This window comes from Lotus japonicus, chromosome 2 (assembly GCF_012489685.1).
Source record: "Lotus japonicus ecotype B-129 chromosome 2, LjGifu_v1.2".
In the NCBI taxonomy this organism is placed as follows: Eukaryota; Viridiplantae; Streptophyta; class Magnoliopsida; order Fabales; family Fabaceae; genus Lotus; species Lotus japonicus.
The window spans coordinates 35,589,768-35,610,636 of NC_080042.1; the positions used below are offsets into that span (position 1 = coordinate 35,589,768).

Below are 20,869 nucleotides of genomic sequence, written 5' to 3' on the forward strand. Positions count from 1 at the left end.
CCATTACTTGCTCCCCCGCGAAACCTACCAAGGTTCCCGCATATGGAGTCAGATCATTGTCAGTTAGTCCCAACTTGTCAAATGCATCACCATAGATAATATCAGCCGAACTACCCTGATCCAGGAGTACCCTTCTAACGTTGAAACTGTTCATCCTTAACTGCACCACAATCGGGTCGTCCTTATGAGGCTTTATCCCCTCAAAGTCCGCCATCGAGATTGTTATGTCAGGGTGTACGAATCCAAAAGCGACCTCATGAACGAAATTAACGGCACGAACATGGCGCTTACGCGCCGCATGAGTGTCGCCACCGCCGCCAAATCCCCCGGCGATGGTGTTGATGGTCCCGACGGGCGGGCCTGACTGTTGAGCGAACGTGTCATCAGCTCCTTTTGTGGCGATAGCCGCTGATTCTTGCTTTTTCTTGCCCTTAGTGTCCGCTCGCTCCTCCTCCCGCTTGTGCGCTTTGTTTTGATCGCCACCGTTGCGCCACAGACCTTGACGATTTCCTTGATATCCCGCCCGAATCAACTTATCAATCTCCCGCTGCAAAGTCCAACAGTCATCCGTATCATGCCCGGCGGACCGGTGGAACTCACACCACTTCTTGGGATTGGCGTCCCGTGGCTGATACTTTGGGGCCTCCGGTTCATCCACTAGATTTGCGTCCCTCGCCCCTTGGAGCATATCCGATAAATCTGTGTTCATCACCATATCAGTTTCCTCCCGCTGGCGATGAGACTTAGATTGCCAAGGCCGACGTTGTTCATAATCATCGCGCCGTGGATACAACTGTTCCTTGGTCGGTTTGAATACCGACTTCCCCTTACCTGGTCTCTACTGCTTGCCATCCCCCTTATCTTCGCCGCTCCTATCTTTTTTCGCGCGCTTGGGCGACGTGTCACCCTTTTCCAACTTCGCGCGCTTTCTTTTGAAAGCGTCGTCCTCCTCGTCAAGAATATAAGTGCTGGCACGAGCACGCATCTCTTCCATCGAGCGCGCCGGCTTACGTGTCAATTTGCTGTTCAACCCTCCCGGCAGCAAACCGTTTTTAAATGCTAAAGCACAAGCTCGAGGCTCCTCGTCCTCTACCTTTACCGACGCCGCGCTGTACCTTGCCATGTACTCTTTCAGTGACTCCCCTTCTTGCTGGCGAATATTGTATAGGTCATTGATCGTCACCGGCTGATTCTTATTTGCCGAGAATTGCACTAGAAACTTGGATGAGAAGTCTCTGAAATTTGAAATCGATCCTCGCGGCAAAGTTGTGAACCACGCCATCGCCGTCGATTTGAACGTCGATGGAAACATCCTGCACTTCACCGCATCTGACGCCGCAATTATCACCATCTTCGTATTAAAATACAGAAGATGATCTTTCGGATCGGAATCTCCGCTGTAAGAATCCAGAACTAACGTTTTCATGTTATCCGGAATCGCCACACTCTCAACATCTTCCGAGAAAGGACGGAACTCAGCCACGGAATCTGCTTCTCTGCTTCCATCATCTCGCTGCTCGCGACGGTAGAAATCTAACTGAGCCTGTAGATGCTCATTCCGCTGCTGGATGTTGCCAATGCTGCGCATCAAATGGCGCCATTGCTCCTGTGTCACCGTCGGTTGTTGTTCCGGAGCAGGTGAATTCTCTGGTGAGCGCTCCAGAGATCCCACCTGTGAAGGCGATGGAGGAGGTGGTGGTGATGGAGGAGGAGAAGGCGACTGTACTCCTGTCGTTCGTACCGGAGAATCCAGGACCACACGATGAGGCCGCCGAGGCGGCGAAATCCGCTGTCGCATTGGTGAATGATGCTGCCTCCTGCGTCGAGTCTCCATCCAAACCAGAAACGATGCAAACTCGATCGGAAAACCAACACTAGTCACAGAATCAAAATCAGAAAACCAGAGAATTGCCTAATCACAATCAGAGGTAACTTCATGCACAATCAATCCACGTGAATGGGAGTAGAAAGTTTACAGTCCCCACAGACGGCGCCAAATGTTCTTGGAATGAACATTGAAGAGAGGTATAGTACCTAGAGGTAGAGGATTGTGCTAAGAGAGAATGAGAATGAGAGAGAGAGTGCTGAATTTCATGCGTGATTTACTCAAATGAGCCAAAAGTCCCCTACACTTGATAACTACCTCCTATTTATAGAGCTTGGATACTACCTATTGGGCCAATTGGGCCTCCGAGGTCAAGGCCCATCTGAAGGCCAGGGCCCCGCCTCAGGGCGGGATACATGCTGGGCGTTGCCCCTCTAGGGGCTCGCCCAGTCCATAACCCTTCCAGATTTTCATCCCTAAAAAGCTCATCTTCTTCATCTGATGCAACATCAACAGCAGATTCATAATCTTTCTCACTAAAGAGAATTGGAGCATGTGTTTCATCTACATCTTCATCTTCCTTATTCTCAGAATCATCATATGACTGAACGTCGTCCTCGGAGTTGTAAATTTTCACCGGCGTAGACGGCATACATTCAACCTTGCCATAGTCATAGGCACCATCATCTTTCTCCACCAAAATTATAAACGCAGTACCCTCTACGTCAACTGCCATGGTAAAACAGTGAAGCAGTGGATGATGCGTTCGGACCAAAATGCGAGCAAAATCGGCCCTATGTATCCAGACTCACAAAACTCCCCAATCTATTCCCCACAGCGGTAAAAAAAGGCTCTGACCATAATCCCAACGGGACTTGCCATAAACGAATCCAAACCAAGTGTGCTACCCCATAAGTTTGCAGTGTACACGGCCTCAGCTCTGTCAACTTCTGTTCCAGAAAAAATCTGCATTCTGCTAGTGTTGACTCCATCTCTTCCTTATCCTGAAACTCTAATAGTACCTCATTTGCACCAAGCGGGATGAAACGAAAATTGAATATTTTTAATCAAAATTACATATTATCTAAATCATCCAATGTAAATATTAGATTAAATCATTATAGGTTTAGATGACCGGAAAATATTTTGATATATGCATGACTTAAATTGTTCTAAGATACTTGTAAAAATGTGGTTATTGGGGAACCTAAGCTTATTGTGATTTTAGTGAAGTGATGATTTAAATTATTCCTTAATCTATAAAGTGTGCATGATTTTTTTATAGGTAAATGTTATTGGTAATTAGTTAGTAAGTTATAAAATCCCTTTAAATTTTTCTTACAAGATTCGAATCCTGGACCTTCCCCTTCCTAACCTTTATGTCCCTAGCACTTACCACTTGAGCTAACCCTGGGGGACATAAAGTGTGCATGATAACCATTATTAATTAGATTATGTTTTTCAACGGATAGTTTGTTCCGTGTTTTCTTTTCTTCAAACAAAGGAATGCAATAGGAGCGGATTGTTGGGTCCACCTTGAAAACTCACTCCCTATTCCAGTGCCTTCTTCTGCAATTCATCATTCATTCCTATATAAATCATACGCTACTCATTCCATTTCTTCTCATCGGGTTTTCTTGTTTTTGCGAGGTTTGTTAAGCCTCGTAGAACAAAAGAAATCCCACACTTAGATTCACAAAAATTCTTGCATTGTTTCTTACCCAAGGGACTATAAAACTTCACGATTAGTTATATTTGTTATTTTGTTTGTAAATTTTACAAAATGGAGGTACACTCTCCTGTTATAGCCAAAAGACTATGGAATGTGTTGAGGATCACCTTTTTTATGATCAGGAAAGGTTTGATATCAAAGAGGGAGCTGATTATGGATTTGAATTTGATGATGAAGAAAGGGAAATTGCTCAAAAAGTCTCTGAGAAATCTCATGTCACATCATCATCATCATTCAAGGAGTAGTTTTACACGTGGTGGCTAACTGGCTATGGCATACAGGAATATGAATTCTCTTGCAGCAACAGCCCAAATCCTGTTTTTACCCACGTTCCGAAACGAAAGCACCATCATTTCAACTTCCCCTGCAGCAATTATCCTGAAGTTATTGAAGAGATCAATGAACTGGCAGCACTTGAAATTCAAGAAGAAGAACCTAGAGCTGTGGTTTTGGTCCCCAAGACCCCTGAATACTTGTTCAACTTTAGGTTCGATCATGCATCTGATTTTGTGAGGGTGTCGAATTACTCATCCGAGGATGAAAATGAAGAGGGTGAAATAAATGGTCAAGTTGATGATCAGGCTGAAGATTTCATCAGAAGGTTCTATGAACAACTAAGAATGCAAACCCGAATGCAGTTACTGCAGTACCAAGAGATGTAATTGTAAACAGAACTTAATTTGATTCTGATGAAGTTCTTTCACCATATAGTGAAGTATTTTCTCCTCAGAGATCTTTTCATCATTTTGAGATGTAATCTGGTGCTGTTTCACAGACCACAGTCCTGTTTGTGGTCCTTGTTCAATATATTTGGTTTCAACTTGCTGTAAATATTTTGAGCATTGGACTTTGTTATTCTATTGCTTTTCATAATTTAAAAATTCAAGTTTTGTGATATATGTTTTGGAATATTCATGTCGTGTGTTGTAATAAAGGTTATGCAAAATGTTGTGTGTACCTTTCCACATTCTGCTTTGGTGTTCCATCATTGTAGGTGTGGTGGTGGACCCTTGTGAATAATAGTATTAGTTTCTGTCTTTGCCTTTTTGATATATTTTAGTTTAGGCTTTTCAGATCCACCCGCCAACTCCCACATTTTCACCTACCATTGGTACTTCTGTTTGGGGCTTGCAGAATGCAGACTACCAATTGTTAGCATAGTTACATGCTGACAACATCTGGCCTCCTTTATTTACATAGTTTCGTGGTTTTAGGTTCTTTTCATTATCTTGGAACCTCTGACAAGACAATCTGGTTTGAGTGATTAGAAGATATATTCATCTCCTTGTCATGGCAATTGAACTTTATATATGAATGTGATTCCTTGTTGTGGGTAAGTACCATATTGGCTTGTGTTTTGAATGACTAATTACTAATGTTGATACTCCAAATTAAACTGCGCCCTACAGAGTAAAAAAATGAGAGATATCATGATGTGATCGAAAAAATAGAGAAATTAAAAAATAAAATTAGTAAAAATAATATTGAAGAATAAGTGAAATGTGAATGATAATAACTCAATCGCCTAATTCTCAATTTGACTCTAATATTTTTACCGACATCTAATGTGACATTATATACCGCATCAAGCATTAAAAATTTAAAGGTTATTTTAGAAACTTCATAAATCTAAAAATTAAGAAATTTCATACAAGTCTACCTTGCCAAATGCAACATTGCTCTCTCCGGCTCCTCATCACCAACACCGACCTCTTCAACTTTCATGGTCCACGACAACGAAGCCACAGTGAATTACATCACCTGCAACATTGCTCTCTCCGGCTCGTCATCACCAACACCGACCTCTTCAACTTTCATGGTCCATGACAACGAAGCCGCAGTGAATTACACCACCAACTACGACATCTTCAACTTTCATGGTCAACGACAACAAAGCAACAGTGAACAACGATGCTCCCATGGACGGAAAAAGAATGAACAAACGACAATGGAAGAACCTCCATTACAGGAAAAAACGATAAATGGCCATGAGGTTCGCTGCAGGGTTCACTCGCTCCCACATGACGCCACCGACACTGCCTCTATGTGGCTACAAACAACTTCTACTCCGTTGCGCCTAATAATTTGCATACCAAAAAATGAAGCATTTAATTCGTAATTTCGCTAGTACATTGAGATTGAATACCAAAACTTTCCATTGCGAAAATAAATAAAAACAGGTATTTTGTCATTCCAATGTCTGAATAGTTCTTTGTTTCTTTAACTTTCAATTTTCCAAGAAAAAATTTACAGTAAGTATATACAATATACAACAATTTTTGGATCCTCTTTCCGTGGGAGATTACAAGAATGCTCAACAACGGAGCAAATAATTGAATGATGACAGGTTTCTAACTCAGCTACTCCAGTCAATAAAAAAAATGAGGAAAAAATGAAAAAAGATATCCACACCGTGGGATATAATATCCTATAGCTACCATTACCAACCACTACTATCAAGGGCTAGGGGGAACAATTTGACTAGTTTCAAGCAATTTCCCAGCATCTTCATCCATAGGGATCTTGCTCCAACCATAATTTCTCATGGACAACATCCTTGATCGGTCAATCCCAGTACCTCTGAATCCAGTTATTCTTGAAGACATCATTGGCATCACAAGAACTGAAGATGCATTAATGGAATCCTCGCCAAACCCAAAAGATAATGCAAAAGAAGCCTTCAAAAACAAATAGAAACTCAGTTTGTTACTTATCGGAAACAGATAGCCATCCAACAATAATGTTAATGCTACTAGTAATACTGTAATACCTTTGCCTTGGCTAACATATCTGTAATCTTTATTCGCATTCCTTTGACAAACGATCTTGTCTCTCTGTTTTGTGCTTCTTCAGAAGACACTACTAACCTGTAGCAGATTAAAAAAGTATTAGCATAAGTGAAAGTCACCCCACAACAAGAAATCAAAGTTCGGGAAATTGAAAACAAGAAATTACAATGTCACGCGCAATTGTATCAACAAATGTCAAGGGACCTTTTCTATATTTGAGATCGATGCAGAAGTTAAAAGAATAAGCTAGAAGCTTCTATTACTTCAAATTGTGATATATAATATATTACTATGTTGAAACCAACCTTAAGTATAAATGTTAGATAATACAACGTGCTAGTACTTCAATTAGCTACTTATTAGGAATGTCTTATGAATATGATAAAATGTATGGGCTATAAGTTCTCACTTTCAGCCAGTCATATGAAGAGTTCATACTGTACCTTTTCGCTTCTATTGAAATGGCAGGAGACACCATGGAATCCAAAGAACTGTCTTTAGTCTCAGCACCTGAAACATTCAGAACAAGTAACATATTACACAGTGTACCTTGAATTTTAGAAATCTCAAAATCCATAGAACAGCTAAAAATTTATGTACCTTTTGATTCATCAGGTGCCAGCAAAGAAATGCCAAGGAACACACACATCATTCCTAGTATAAACATTGTTGTCCTTAAGGCATCAAATACCTGTTTTCAGGAAGATAAGGTTTACATGATACCTAAATTCATTTATCAGAACACGTTCAGCAATCATCGAAGTAATGATGCAAACAGCCAAACATACACACCACAGAACATTTAATTTAAAAAACAAGTGATGGAATCTAAACATTAGAAACATTTACTTCTATAGGGTGAGAGCTGAATGTCTACTTATTATAAACCATATATTGGATTAAATGAGAGTGGACAGGCAGAATTTATTAGCCACATCTCATCATTTGGTGGAAATGTTAGTAGGCATGCAGTCAAGTTTATGTTGTTCACAATTTTTACCTTTGTTCCATTGAAAAATGAAGTAAAAAGTTAAACTGGTTTAAACCATATCAAGCTGAACAAAATTTGCAAAAGTAAAAGTTGATTTTAGGGGGAAAGGTAACTGTTTAACACACTAAATCTGGCAGTAAAATAGTTAAAAAGAATTAGAACCATCATGTGTGGTTCATGAACAATCCATATTGTTGCATTTCAATCTATCATGTAATTAACTCATGATGCTACACAGCATACCACCATTGATTCAACCCTTATATATAAAAGATGAGACAGTTCCTAGAGAGTAGGGAAAAAAATTCGTAGCTATTCTCTCCATCTAACATAGACATATATCCTTCAGTTAGACACATCTGGCATAATTGGAACTTTGAAATATACAGTTTTTTGGTCATCTATGTAGTTCAATTTCTATATATTCTGTGATCCTTTTGTCTGTACTTCTGTATTCTATAACATTGACTATTTTCAGTCTATTGAGACAAACGATCTTAGAAAGGAATTCCTGTATCTGAAATGATAGTTTTGGTCTATAAAATCCCATATCATGGACCAGTGAGTTGTACTGCCAAAATGTTACACTAGATTGGGATTTCATGAGAAGAAGCACCGGTCTGCTTCCTCAAGAAAGGCAGCTTTGAATCTTTAGACAGCTACAAAGACACAAAGCCCATCTGTTTGATACAGATCCCACTTATTCACAGCCTCCCCATTTCCCTGTGTACTTGAGTACTTTGTATATCTCTAGCTGACCGTATGATATTCCAATTTTAATTTGGTTCTCTCATTGTGATAATATATACAGCTCTAAGGACAATTAATTCTAGGGCATTGTTGATGACGAAGAGCCTAGTGGATAGGAAGATGCAAAATTAGGGATATGCAGATGAATCAAAGGAGAAACTGATGACAGATGTAAATGAGTCAAGATTCTTTATGAAAGCAAGTTCATATTGACTTTTATAACCCACATATTTAAGAGATCATCATCATGGTAGAAATCCAAAATCACAAACATAAGTGGCACAAATAATAAAATCCTTTTCCTTCTGGTAGATTTTATTCAAGAAAATATGAGAACGTGTTTCTTCCACATGTCAGCATTTTCTTATTTTTCATTTGGCGCTTTTTATTATAACTTTCTGTTTCCTACACTTCGTAATTTGTATAGTAGAGATTTTTTTTTTTAGATTTAGACTATTTGAGTAAGAACTGGTATTTCTCACATCTTAACACATTGTCTCCCTCATTAGTATAACTATTTAACAATATGAATGTTGAACCCAAGGGACTTACTCTGAGAGATAATATGAATTAGATGTTTTGAAAAATATAATCAAGTTGTTACATTTCATTGAAGTAGTTCTTATTTCATTAGTTAAACTTCTTATTATTATTAAAACATCTTAGAGTGTCCATGTAAGGCAAAGACTATTTAAAACATCTTAGAGTGTCCATGTAAGGCAAAGACTATATGTATGTATAACTGGAAGGAAAAGTACCAGATATTCCTGAAAATATATAAACCCTGTACAGATTGAGAAGAGAGTCCATGCTATCTGAAACATGGGAACAATAAGAATGGCATCAAACAAGGCCAGTCCTTCATTCAACCTGGTCATCTGCACAAATGGAAAAGTTTATCTGTTAAAAAATCTCCACACATTAATACACGTACTAAGAAAAATATTTACATGAAAAATAAACCCTACCCAGAATCCAGCAGTACTGAGAAATAAAAGCAGCATAGAATATGTGAACCAGCTGTGCAACTGATAACCATTGGACATTGCCAGTCGTAAGAGGTTAGAACTGTCAAAACGATGTTGACATTAGGTAAAAAGTACATGGTTATTGTGTCATGAAGCATGATAGCATGTTGGAATAGATTACTCACAGTGATTTAGCAAACAATACTGAGCATGAACCTACAGCCCCTGAAACTACAGCATATGAAAAGGGCAACAGCATATTCCAATAGGGTCTAAGGTCATGTCCTGATACTGCAAGTAGAAGTTCTCCTCTCCTGCATATTACACAAGTTAATTACAAAGAAGATTTTTTTTTGGTTGAAGTAGCATTAATACTTAAGTCCTACTCATTACTTGTAAACAGAGTGATGCAAGGCAACGATTACGATCAAAGCTAGAAGGTACAGCAGGAATGCAACATTGGTATATTTCTCTGTCAACTGTTCTGGTGTGAAAACTGAAACACAAGCAGTTAATCACAAAAAAGTTAGTCTGCATCAATAATTGCTTTAACATATGAATGAACTGTTTAGCAGAAAAGAATATGAGATTCAGTAAACATGAATAACATATTAAATGATAAATTCATTAAACTGTATAGCAAAAGCATTATAAATGCTCCTTCCTTCCGAATCTTTCACATATGAAAGCCACAAATATGTTTTAGATTGCAGATTTCTGAATTATCCATTTCAGTCAATTCTAGATGATACATGATATAATATAATGTGATGCTTTATCCGACTATCAGCCTATTGAATATTGACTTTGCAAGGAAACCTTGAAGCAAAGGTTTAATTGAACAAGGAAAAACATAACGTACCAGGTGATTGGTGATTGCCAAAAGCAACTAGAAAAATGTTTCCGAGAACAATGAAAGCTGTAGCAACCAGTACCCTGTTTAAAGGCCAGCAATTAAGCCACAAGAATTTACATCATTATAACACTCCAGTTTAAAAGGCAGAAGTTAAATCGTAATGTCAATTTAAATTTGGCTTACTTGACTGTCACCATTTTGTTCAAGACAAAGTAAGCAAAGGCAATGTTAGATACAAACTGAACAGATCCCAAGGCTGCAAGAAGTGACTGCACAGCAGATAGAAGAATAGGTTATTAGAAGGAAAGGCCTTACATCTATCAAATGAACTTAAACGAAATTACAAGTTTCATTAAATAAATACCAACCAACACAATCATAAAATTACATAATATGTTGAACAAAATATCTCAAAAAAAAATATCATTTGATAACATACCTGAGCAGCATAGCCAAAGGAAATGAAATTAAGGCAATTTCCAAGAAAGAAAAATAGGATACCTGTGTTTCAAGTGTTGTCATACCAAAACAAAATCAAGAATCAGCCAGCTGAGTAAAATGTCCAAAAGCCATATTCATAAGTGCAATTAGACAATACCTATTCTCCAACTCTGGAAAGATATAATAGGCTTCAGAGTCATCTTCCCATTTAACCCATCACTTCCAAGTACATGTCTTTCTCTCTGCAAAAAATATAGCCCAAGCTATTCATATTTCCCGAATAATTTGTATTCAACTTTCAAGAAAAAGTAAGTTCTGTGATGATTGCCACAGATTGTGCAGACTGCACACTAAAATTTAGGGTTCAAAGAAGTCCTATAACGTTAGCCGAGTGCTTTGAAATGATGGTAGCACTATGGTGGCATGGTAGACATTTTAGAAAACACCATTTGATGGTCATGGATTTGCAGCTTTTCACATGGCATCTGCTATTTCCATGGAAAGTATAGCAGTTCCAGTAGGCATGGCGTGTTTAAATCACCTTAAGCCATGGAAACAACTGGGTATTAATGACTTTTTTGAACCCAAATGGCCTGTTTTAAACCCTGATGACCTGTCAAGCCCATAATGACTTGACAAAATACTGATGATGACCTGTCAAACCCTATCGCATTTTGGTTGTTTCTTATCAGTTGTATATCGTTGCTAACATGCCCACTGCGCCCACATCTCAGCGATGCCTGGCGATCATTCTCGAGTGAACAACATATCTCTGGCAGACTGCAAATCTCCACTGAACAGCCCATTCCCTTCCTCCTTTCCTTTAATTTCTTTCTTTCTTTTCTAATCTGAATACCTGATCTATTATATCCTGTTTTCATGTTTGGTTCTCTACTCCTCTGTTATCTTCTCTTATTTCCTTCTCTGGTCTGTCCTATGTATTCTTTCCATTCTACATGGTTCTGTCCCCGGTTAAGTGATTCAAGGGCTGCTAACAATATACTTTTGGTGAATTTTATTTATCACAATATGTTTCTAGTTTATTGTTCTTAGCATAGCTTATTAGTTCTCCTTTATTTTATTACAATTTGCAGCTTTCTTGGTATAGCTTTTGTGTGTATATATATTATACTTTTGTTATAGCCATCATATGCCACAACGCCATCCGCCATATTATTATGGTGAAATTTAGGCATGGCATTGTGATCAGGCACTAAATTACAGGCATGAACCTAAACAATTTTGAAACACAGTCAGTCGAAATTAAATATAAGGAAGTCTCAGTGCTTCACTTTGATACTGTAAGTCAATGTCACATTGCATAATTCCCTCCCTAATCCAAAAAATCACGCAGACAGTATCCAAAGCAATGGTGTAACAACTCACACGAACCATTTGAGGTTATATATGATATATTATAAAACAACTAATTAAGTCAAGAATTATCATGTCAGCTGAATTTGAGAAGGTATGCTAGTTTTCTAATGCATACGGTATGCATTAGCAAAGTAAAATTTTGCACCAAATTACAAAAAGGAATAAAACCAATGTATAAAACCTATGTTACCTAAGGTTCCAACCTATAGAAAATTTGTGTCATACCTCATTATGCCCTAATTTGAGTAGATTGGTCCCAAAGTTTATAGCAATACTACCAAAGAGGTTAATGAAAGCACCAACAATCCACTCCCCCATGGATAAAAGATGTGGCACCGTGAAGGAGACACCACATGCAACAGAGAGATTAAGGACTCTGCCAAACAGATATCAATTCTCAAAACAGGGGTACAAAGGAAGATAGCCTTTCTTGTCAGCACCAACAGGACAAGTGTCAGAGCAACAGTAGTCCTGTATCACTAGCAAACACAAAACCAAAATAATCAGATCAAAATTCACTCACACCTTCAATGATGCTGTTTTTAGTAATAACAATTGTTAGATGAGAAATTGTCCATGGTGGAGATCTATGAGCTAAATTAATGAAGCTGGTAAAGAAGAAGGCAAAATACATAGCAGAAACAATATTAGGTAGCAAAGCAAGATGTTGCTATAATCCCACATGAAAAACACAAAAATGTATTCAACCAATGAAAAGTAAGACTAATTTGTGCACTGAAAATGACAAATTTTACTTTTTTGTGAGAAAACATTACAATGTTGCTTATTTAACCTTCCAACATTTGTAGGAACAAATCAAACAACCAAAACAGGAAACCCCAATAGCAAAAACAAAAGGAGGCAGCTCCAAACCCAACATGCTTCCATCAAAAAACCCAGATCTGCTGAGCTCACAAGAAAAAATTGCATCCACAAGACCGATCCAACTCATAAAAAAGAAAGTTTGAAAATCAAAAATTAAGAATGAAAAAGAGAGGAAAAGATCATCCAAACATGAATTGTGCGTAGCAAGGTGATTTACGAACTTGATTTACCTAAGAGACAATCAATTTCGGAATTTCCTCTTGAATTGTGCTTGAAATTGGAAAGGGAAAATTGAAATTCGTGAGGTTGGGTTGAACGCGAAGAAAGAAGGAAAGAAAGAAAGATAGATAGATAGATTCAGAGGGAAGGGTTTAAAAATAAAAATATGAGTTGCGTATAAAAACAAAAAATGAGCATTGTAATATTACATTAAATTAAATTTGATAATTAGAAGGGAGGAAGAAGAGACTTTTCTTGGTCCAAAATGAACGGAAGTTTTTGTCACGCATTCGAGAAGCAATGTTGTAATGGGAATGTCAGAGAAAGGAAGAGAGAGAGAAAGAAAAGGGAAAGAGAGAGGAAGTTGTTCAGTCAGGGACAGGGTCATTTAGCAAAAAAAAAAACGTGAGACTCGAGCGACCGCTATTACCGCAGTCGTAAGTGACTAGTCAACTAATGTGGTGGCTGCTACTACTTCGTGGATACATTAAAGGCTTAATTACATTTTTGGTCCCACGAATGATAAATGTGCATTTTTTGTCCTAAACATTTGAAAATAGTAGAATCAGTCCCACATGTTTGTCTCCAATAGCGTTTTTGGTCCCCTCTGTTAAAATTCTAACAGAAGTTACTTATTGCACCCCATTTTACTATTCTTACCCCTCACTGTGACTATAAATGCACATTTATCATTCGTGGGGGACCAAAAATGCAATTAAGCCTAAAAAATAAAAAAACCAAGAAACCCACAAACCACTTCTTCTTCTCCATCAAGTTCTTAAATGATTAGAGAAATATTTCCTTTTAATGATCCACAATGGCTTCCACTCCAACATCACTGTATTAAATTAAAATTATTGTACATGTTTACAGTATTTGCATGGGAATCACCATGAAAAGGGGCTAGCTCCTAGCAAAAATATTTCATTTTCCACATCTTTTATCCATTCACACACATGGTTGCAAGTCTTTATTGTCAGGGCCTGCAAGTACTCATCATGCACAAACATGTGAGATACGCAGTGTTAGTTTTCAAACTTATACTTATTTTTTCTTACAGATTCTCATTGGAAGTTAATGATGAACCTACACCTGGGTATGGACAAATAACATAGCATAAGGAGAGATGAGAATTGGGAGAAGAAGAATAAGAAGAAGTGGTTGATGGGTTTCTTGGTTTTTTTATTTTTTAAACTTAATTGCACTTTTGGTCCCCCACGAATGATAAATGTGTATTTTTGGTCCTAGTGAGGGGTGAGAATAGTAAAATGGGGGTGCAATAAGTAACTTCTGTTAGAATTTTAACGGAGGGACCAAAAACGCTAACGGAGACAAACGTGTGGGACTGATTCTGCTATTTTCAAACATTTAGGACCAAAAATGCACATTTGTTATTCGTGAGGGACCAAAAGTGCAATTAAGCCTACATTAAACATTTACATATTTCCTCTCTTGTTTTTCATTTTTAAATATGTTTATCACGGTTTCAAACAAAAAAAATGTATATCACAATTAAATTTTTTTCCTAATGGTTAAAGTCTCACATTAGCTTAAGATAGAGCATAGATAACATTTATAAGGGTAGTGCAAACCTCAACTCTTGAGTTTGCTTTTGTGCTTGGGTATAGGTCTCTCAATTTCTAATATGGTATCAGAGTCTATCCTAGATCCATTTGTTGTGTGGAGACTTCCCATATATGGGGCACCTGTTGTTGTTGATCTCACGTAAGGGTAGTGCAAACTTCAACTCTTGAGTATAAGCCTCCTAATTTCTAATACTAATCCTATTTACATTCTAATTCCATTTTTTTTCTAATTTTTTTCTGCTTTGAATCAATATATCAAAACAAGTTTAATCTTCTATATATATATTTATATATATATATATATATATATATATTCAATATGGGCTTCCACTCTTTCTATTAAGTGGAAGACAAAATTGCAAAAGACAAGACATTTGGATCAAGATCAAAGCAAATCATGGCAAAATGACAAAAGTGATAGGCGTGGCAGACAAGTTCTATCAGCCATCAACCCAAAAGAAGAAGAAGCCAAAATAGTCATCAATAATTTTCAAAAAGAAAACTCGAGTTATTTCAAAAAGTAACCAGAGTTATCAAAACCCAAGATACAGTAGTGGTTCAAAGTATGTATAAAAGGAAGCTTACCCATTCGGGAAAGGCTTCCGGAAAAAACCCATCTCCTTCTCTCTTTCAATCTGTGTAATATCTCTTTCGCATTGTAATCCAAGTTTTGAAGTTCTCAATAAAAGCTCTATTATTGTAAGTATTTTATTCTTGTCATTCTATTTTCCTGCCTACTCATTTCAAAATACCCATATACTAACTTATCTTATGTCAAATTTAATATGCTTCCGATATATATATATATATATATATATATATATATATATAATGCAAAAATTGAGTTAATTTCTAAATCAAATTTTTAAAACTTTTTGATATCATTTCGAGTCAGATATTACATTATTTTAGTTTTTAATTTAAAAAATAACCCAATTATTAAAAAAAATTATCAGTATATATCTTAATGGTAGAAAAATTACAATTGACTTTTATTGACTGTACTAATGTCATTGAAAACCATTAAATGTTAAATTAATATGTAGTTATTTTTGAAAAAAAGTCACAATTGTTTTTTTTTTCAAAAATATGGAATTATTTAATATTTAAATTTAAAAAAATCAGAAAATATATATTATAGTATGACAGAAAACTTATAAAGAAAGACATTGGATGAAGGAGTGACACTTGTCGAAATTACCACTTTTTGATTTCTGAAATAGTATATAGTATATGATATGATGATAAGATTTCCGATGTACTAAAAAAAATTACGAACTATGTAACAGACCTCTCAAAACTAAAAATTCTTCATACGTCTAGAGCTTGAACCGTGGTCTAGATGCTAGATCAGTTCTATCATCTAACAATTATGTTAGACTTTTTTTTTTTGAAAGTAATTATGTTAGGCCGTACTTTTTTTTTGGTACATCGAAAAGATAAATTGCACCCGCTAGGAATCGAACCCTGGACCTCCCCCTACCCAACCCATATGCCCCAGAGCTCCAACCAGTTGAGCTATCCTATGGGGACTATGTTAGACCTTACTATGCATTAAGAGAGTTTTTTTTTTAAAGCATGAAGAAGTTATTATAATAATCAAGTAATTTTTGAGTTAATCGAATTTTATCCGCATGGAATAGAATATGGAGTAAATTCTTGTGTTAATGTCCAAGAGACGCATTATTTACCAATTTAGCTATTTAAAAATAAATTTAAAACTCTTAACTTTGTTGTCCCTTCATTTATTTAAAGGCATATTTCATAATAAAATATTTTAGTAGACCAACAAGCACTAGTGAGGTAAAAATAAATCTGTGTATAAATAGACCCATCAAATTAGGTTATAATAAATAGGGTGAAAATAACTCGTATTGTATATGAGTTTAATTAAATTCTATACACTGACAGTGTAAAGTTTGTTTATACAGTCAATCAATCAGATTTTAAGGATGTGAGAAAATTTATTTTTTAATTAATTTCATTAATTGACGTGGCACATCCTTACAATCTGATTGGTTGACGATTAATGCACACTATCAGTGCATCATCACTTTTCTCATTGTATATCATTTATGGAAGTTTATTTAAAGAACACAATTATGAAGAAGAAGAGATCGAAAAAAAAATATAAACTTTTATTTGAAGCCCAAAAAAATACGAACTTAAAAGCCAACCAATCAGGTTTTTTTAAGAGAAATATTATTTGGCCCGACAAACATCAGACAAATTCATGCCCGATCACACATCTCAAATGTTTAGTTTTTCAAAACAAATAAAAATTCAACACTAAGGAAAATCAATTATCCATCAAACGGTTAGAGATGATGAACTTTAGCTAGACACGTATCCGGGTAAGGACGAATCGTTGTTTGCTAGTTTTTGCTTACGTGCATAACTTGAAGCGAGACGGTCGAAAGATCGGACTCCACATTGATTGAGGGAATGAACCTCATATCCTATATTATTTGATTAAGGGACGATTGTATAACTTACTTTGGTTTTGGGTAGGTTCCGATGCATTGCTCTTCTACGATTCTCCAGTGCAGGGATTGTAGGAAGTATATTGGACTTAAGGTGTAATCGTTTCTGAACTATGTTGTCGAGTAAAACATTACATTATTGTAGTTTGCATGATTTGAACATCTGTCGTCACTCACGGGTTCCTGCCTTGACAAGGCCGGATGTATAGGTTTGGGCATGAGTATGCATATCAGGTTTTGGAAATCTTTTAAAAAGAAAAGAAAAAAAAAGATATACTTGTATTCGTAAATCCTTTGGAAATCATTGCATTTATACTTTAGCAGGTTACTAACTGTGACCCCTGAAAGTCGGTGTGTTACACAAAGTATACCTCAGAGTCAAATCCTCAAACACTTTGTAGTTCCTGAGCTTTGTAATTTATATTATCCGTCTTGTGAGGAGAGAACCTGTAGAGTCAAACAATCTTGCAAAAGATCTTAGGAGAAGTCCTGAAAATAATTGTTGTGGGAGGAGTCATGTCTAAAACTTGTTAGGTGAAGTTGTAGAATACTTGTTGGGAGAAGTCCTATCAAATACTTGTTGGGAGATGTCTTGTCTAATACTTCTTGTAGGAGAAGTCATTGATACTTGTTAGTGAAAATCTTGGTTAAGCCAAGGACTGGACGTAGCTCCATCGTTTGTGGGTGAACTAGGATATATCGTTCTGTGCTTATCGTCTACTCTCTTTCTTATATATATCCGCTGCACCAAACGATTGTGAAAATATTTCATAAACTTATAATCGTTTGAGAAACTCAAGTTTTATCATAACACAATACAAACCCCATTTCTTGTGTTACTTTTTTTTCGATATCACGATTCCTGCAGTACTTGGTTAGTGCAATGAAACACATGATTCATAGAGAGGGACCCCCTGTTGGGCCAAAGAAAGACCCAAACAAAGGAGATGGTTTAAAATTGGGGGATAAAATTCCACATTGGGGTTTGAGCAAACCATAAGTGAACCAGACACCACATCTTTCACCCAAAACCTTAAGGCAATGGGTGTATGGGTCCTCACACTTATAAACCACTCAAACTTATCCTTAGCTTCCAATATGAGACTTACTCACACTTGAAAATTCCCAACAAGAAGGACCCCAACACTCAGGGTGGCAATTACTTTTTTTATATTCAGAAAAGTATTACTCCCTCTACTCCTATATAACTGCTCAAGAAGAGAAGAAACACACAAATTAAAGAATGCAATTAATTTTGTTGATTTTTCATAAAAATAAAATAAGTTTTTCTATTTTACCCGTTTGAACTTTATTCATCACTATCTCTCATCATTTATTCTTTCACATTCTCACTTCTATTTCCTTTATTTGTCTTCTCTATCTTTAACCATTTGGTATTTAATTTTTATGTGAGGTTGGAATATCACAATTTATTGTAATAGGGTATTATTATAAAAAATTATTTAATGTTTATCTTGAATTGTAAGTGGATAGTTAAGTAGGAATAATTGTTTTTTTTACCTAAATTGGTAGTTACATAGAAATGGAGCAAGCATTTATTTTGTTATTTTACCTTTTAAAATGTATTTTATCTCTTATCATTTATGATTCTCACTAGCGCATTATTTGAAAAAAAAAAAAACAAAAAATGCATTATTTGGAAAAACATCATTTATTTCTCTTTTAAAATTTCAAGTGGACATATATATTGAAACAATTTTTTTTATGTGAAAATTTAATAAGGAACAAAAGTAGAGGTATAAAAAGTCAATAAATTTATGTTAAGTTCAAACGCATCATATCGTTTTAAAATCTAATTTTGATCAATAACAATTTTTATACATAGAAGCACTTCGCTGAAATCTAAACTTCTAAATTAATTTGAATTTCAGGATTTATTCTATTATGAATAAAGGACCTCAATGTCAATCTATCCTAAAGATAAAGATTCAAATTTTGCAAGACTGTCTGGCACACATGTGACACAAGCCGAGCCACATCCACTTCTAATCGTTTAATGTCAGCTCATCATTCAAAAAGATTGAAGACAAATGTCAAAGCATCAACGATAAAGTCAAAATGCAACCGACTGCTAAGGATTCAAACGAGATCATGTGAAGACTTTCTCTCTCCTTGAAGCACGCTGATTAACGAGGAAAAGTACAACATGTCTACATCAAATTTCCCTATTGTCTCACTTCTGAAAAGTAGCCAAAGTCTATTGCCACCTACTAGCTGACAAGCCTCACCTTTTCGGTAAAAGGACAGACATAAACAGTAGCATGCATTTAATGCATCTACCAACCGGAGCCATTTGAAGCAACGGATGTATCTATCTCACAACGGCTAGAACAACGGTTGAAATTGTCTCACAACGGACACAACAAATGCAAGCAAGTATTTAAGGCGATTCTGAAGAAAGAACAGAAGAAGAGTCAAGACCGAAAGAACAAGAACACCAAGCATTCATTCATTCATTATTCTAAGCATTCAAAGCTCTTCAAGTTCACAACAGAAATTCTTTTAGTGTCAAATCCTTGAACACCAACTCTGCAAGAAAAGAGAGAGAACCTAGAACTTTAAATAGTCGAATCTCTTCGTTTATTTCTCTCTAAGAATCAGAACTCTTGAGTGATCCAAAGTCATATCTAAACCAAAACACTTAGTGTCACTGCCATAAATTCTCTACCATCACTCTTGTAAGAAGAGAATCTTTGTAGAACCAAACAATCTTGTAAAGATTGTAGGAGAAGTTCTGGACAATACTTGTAGGAGAATTCTTGTAGAATACTTGTAGGAGAAGTCCTGGAGAATACTTGTATTGGAGAAGTCCTTGATACTTGCTAGTTAAAATCTTTGTGGTGGCCAAGTACTTGACGTAGCCCATCGTTTAAGGGTGAACCAATATGAATTTGTGTGTGTTGATCGTCTGATAACTCTACTTACATTTCCGATGCATTAAACGTTTACGAAAAGTTTTCAAAAACATATATTATTCGAAAAACTAGGAGGAATTTACGGTACACAAATGATAGCTTGTGTAAGGTTGCACAAGTGACTTTTGACCTGGAATAGGAGGTTTAGCCGGTTTTTAAAAAATAAATAAAAATACATATTTATTAATTACAATAATTAACTTGTGATAATTTTAATTAAGTTAATTGATCTATTAAACTTGAATTGTTCATCATCATCAACAACAGATCTGAAACAAAATAACCCAGATCTCTCCCCCTTCCAAATATGCCAGTACTCAAGATGAACTGATGATGAAAAAATGCTGATTTGGAAGATGAAGATGGCAGAATTGGAAAATGAAGATGGGAAGTGAATATTTTGTAGATCTGGTTTGCGAATTTTTTTGGAGAAGTGAAAATTTTCAGATTTGTGGTGAAGATGTGGTAAAGAATTAAAAAGAGACGCTGAATACATGAAGCCAGAATTAAAGATGAAGATAGTAACAATAGATCAAAAATTTGAAACAAACAAAAAAAGATGAAGATCTGATTTATGAGTATAAATAGATGAACAGATCCACGACTGAACGAGGGCAATTTTGAAGGGGGTGGTGGTGGGTTAGCTCCTCCTTCCCCACTGCAACCCCTGTCACCTTCCAACACCCAGAAAACAGAGACGAACTGGCTGTGGGTTTCGACACGAATCACTGTTCATCGCGGAATCTAACCACCAAAATTAGATCCATAGCCTTCTCCGAATCAAGATTTCACGACATGCAACTCCGGATCTTGAGGTGAACGGTGCTTGTGGTGGTCTGAGGGTGAGAAGAGAGATCTGCGTGGCGGCGAAGCGGTTTTGTGGAGGAAAGAAGGAGAAGAGGTGGTGGTGCGGTTGAGAAGGAAGGAAACGGGGTCATGGGGTAGAAGGAGGTGGTGTGGTGGCAAGGCCAAGGAGGCGGTGGTGGCGGCGTGACCATGGGAGAGATGGAGGAGGTGGCAGCTAGGGTTTTGTGCCTGTAGGAGAAGATGGAGGTCTGCTGAAGAAGGAGAGAGAAGAGGAATAAATTAAG

General features: G+C 36.6%; 1 protein-coding gene, 1 long non-coding RNA gene and 1 pseudogene across 4 annotated transcripts; 2 read left to right on the forward strand and 1 right to left on the reverse strand.

Moving 5' to 3' along the window:
- The first annotated feature begins 3,467 nt into the window (after nt 1–3,467).
- Nucleotides 3,468–4,454, forward strand: LOC130735362 (uncharacterized; annotated as a pseudogene).
- Nucleotides 4,455–5,740: 1,286 nt separating this feature from the next.
- LOC130737955 (probable magnesium transporter NIPA8) lies at nt 5,741–13,136 on the reverse strand. Of its 3 annotated transcripts, none has more exons than XM_057589830.1 (14): nt 13,024–13,136; nt 11,955–12,208; nt 10,510–10,594; nt 10,351–10,412; nt 10,095–10,180; nt 9,918–9,991; nt 9,449–9,551; nt 9,241–9,369; nt 9,056–9,155; nt 8,846–8,965; nt 6,947–7,037; nt 6,790–6,856; nt 6,328–6,424; nt 5,741–6,235 (listed from the first exon to the last, which is right to left on the reverse strand). In XM_057589830.1, the coding sequence occupies exons 2-14, from the start codon at nt 12,045–12,047 to the stop codon at nt 6,014–6,016; spliced, it is 1,329 nt and encodes a 442-aa protein (XP_057445813.1). In that variant the 5' UTR covers nt 12,048–12,208; nt 13,024–13,136; the 3' UTR covers nt 5,741–6,013. The 3 variants fall into 3 exon arrangements, with proteins under 3 accessions (XP_057445813.1, XP_057445812.1, XP_057445814.1); XM_057589829.1 differs by having other exon boundaries at nt 12,785–13,041; XM_057589831.1 differs by lacking the exon at nt 13,024–13,136 and adding an exon at nt 12,983–13,000.
- Nucleotides 13,137–14,964: 1,828 nt separating this feature from the next.
- LOC130735363 (uncharacterized) lies at nt 14,965–19,772 on the forward strand. The gene is made up of 2 exons (XR_009018412.1): nt 14,965–15,058; nt 18,735–19,772. It is a non-coding gene; the product is annotated as an uncharacterized LOC130735363 (long non-coding RNA).
- The last annotated feature ends 1,097 nt before the right edge of the window (nt 19,773–20,869 follow it).

Coding starts and splice junctions, on each gene's coding strand:
- LOC130737955 (XM_057589830.1), bottom strand. CDS start 12,047: ATGGGGGAGTGGATTGTTGGTGCTTTCATTAACCTCTTTGGTAGTATT. Junction 10,181..10,350: donor CCTTTGGCTATGCTGCTCAG/GTATGTTATCAA, acceptor TCTGCTGTGCAG/TCACTTCTTGCAGCCTTGGG. Junction 9,992..10,094: donor AACAAAATGGTGACAGTCAA/GTAAGCCAAATT, acceptor GCCTTTAAACAG/GGTACTGGTTGCTACAGCTT.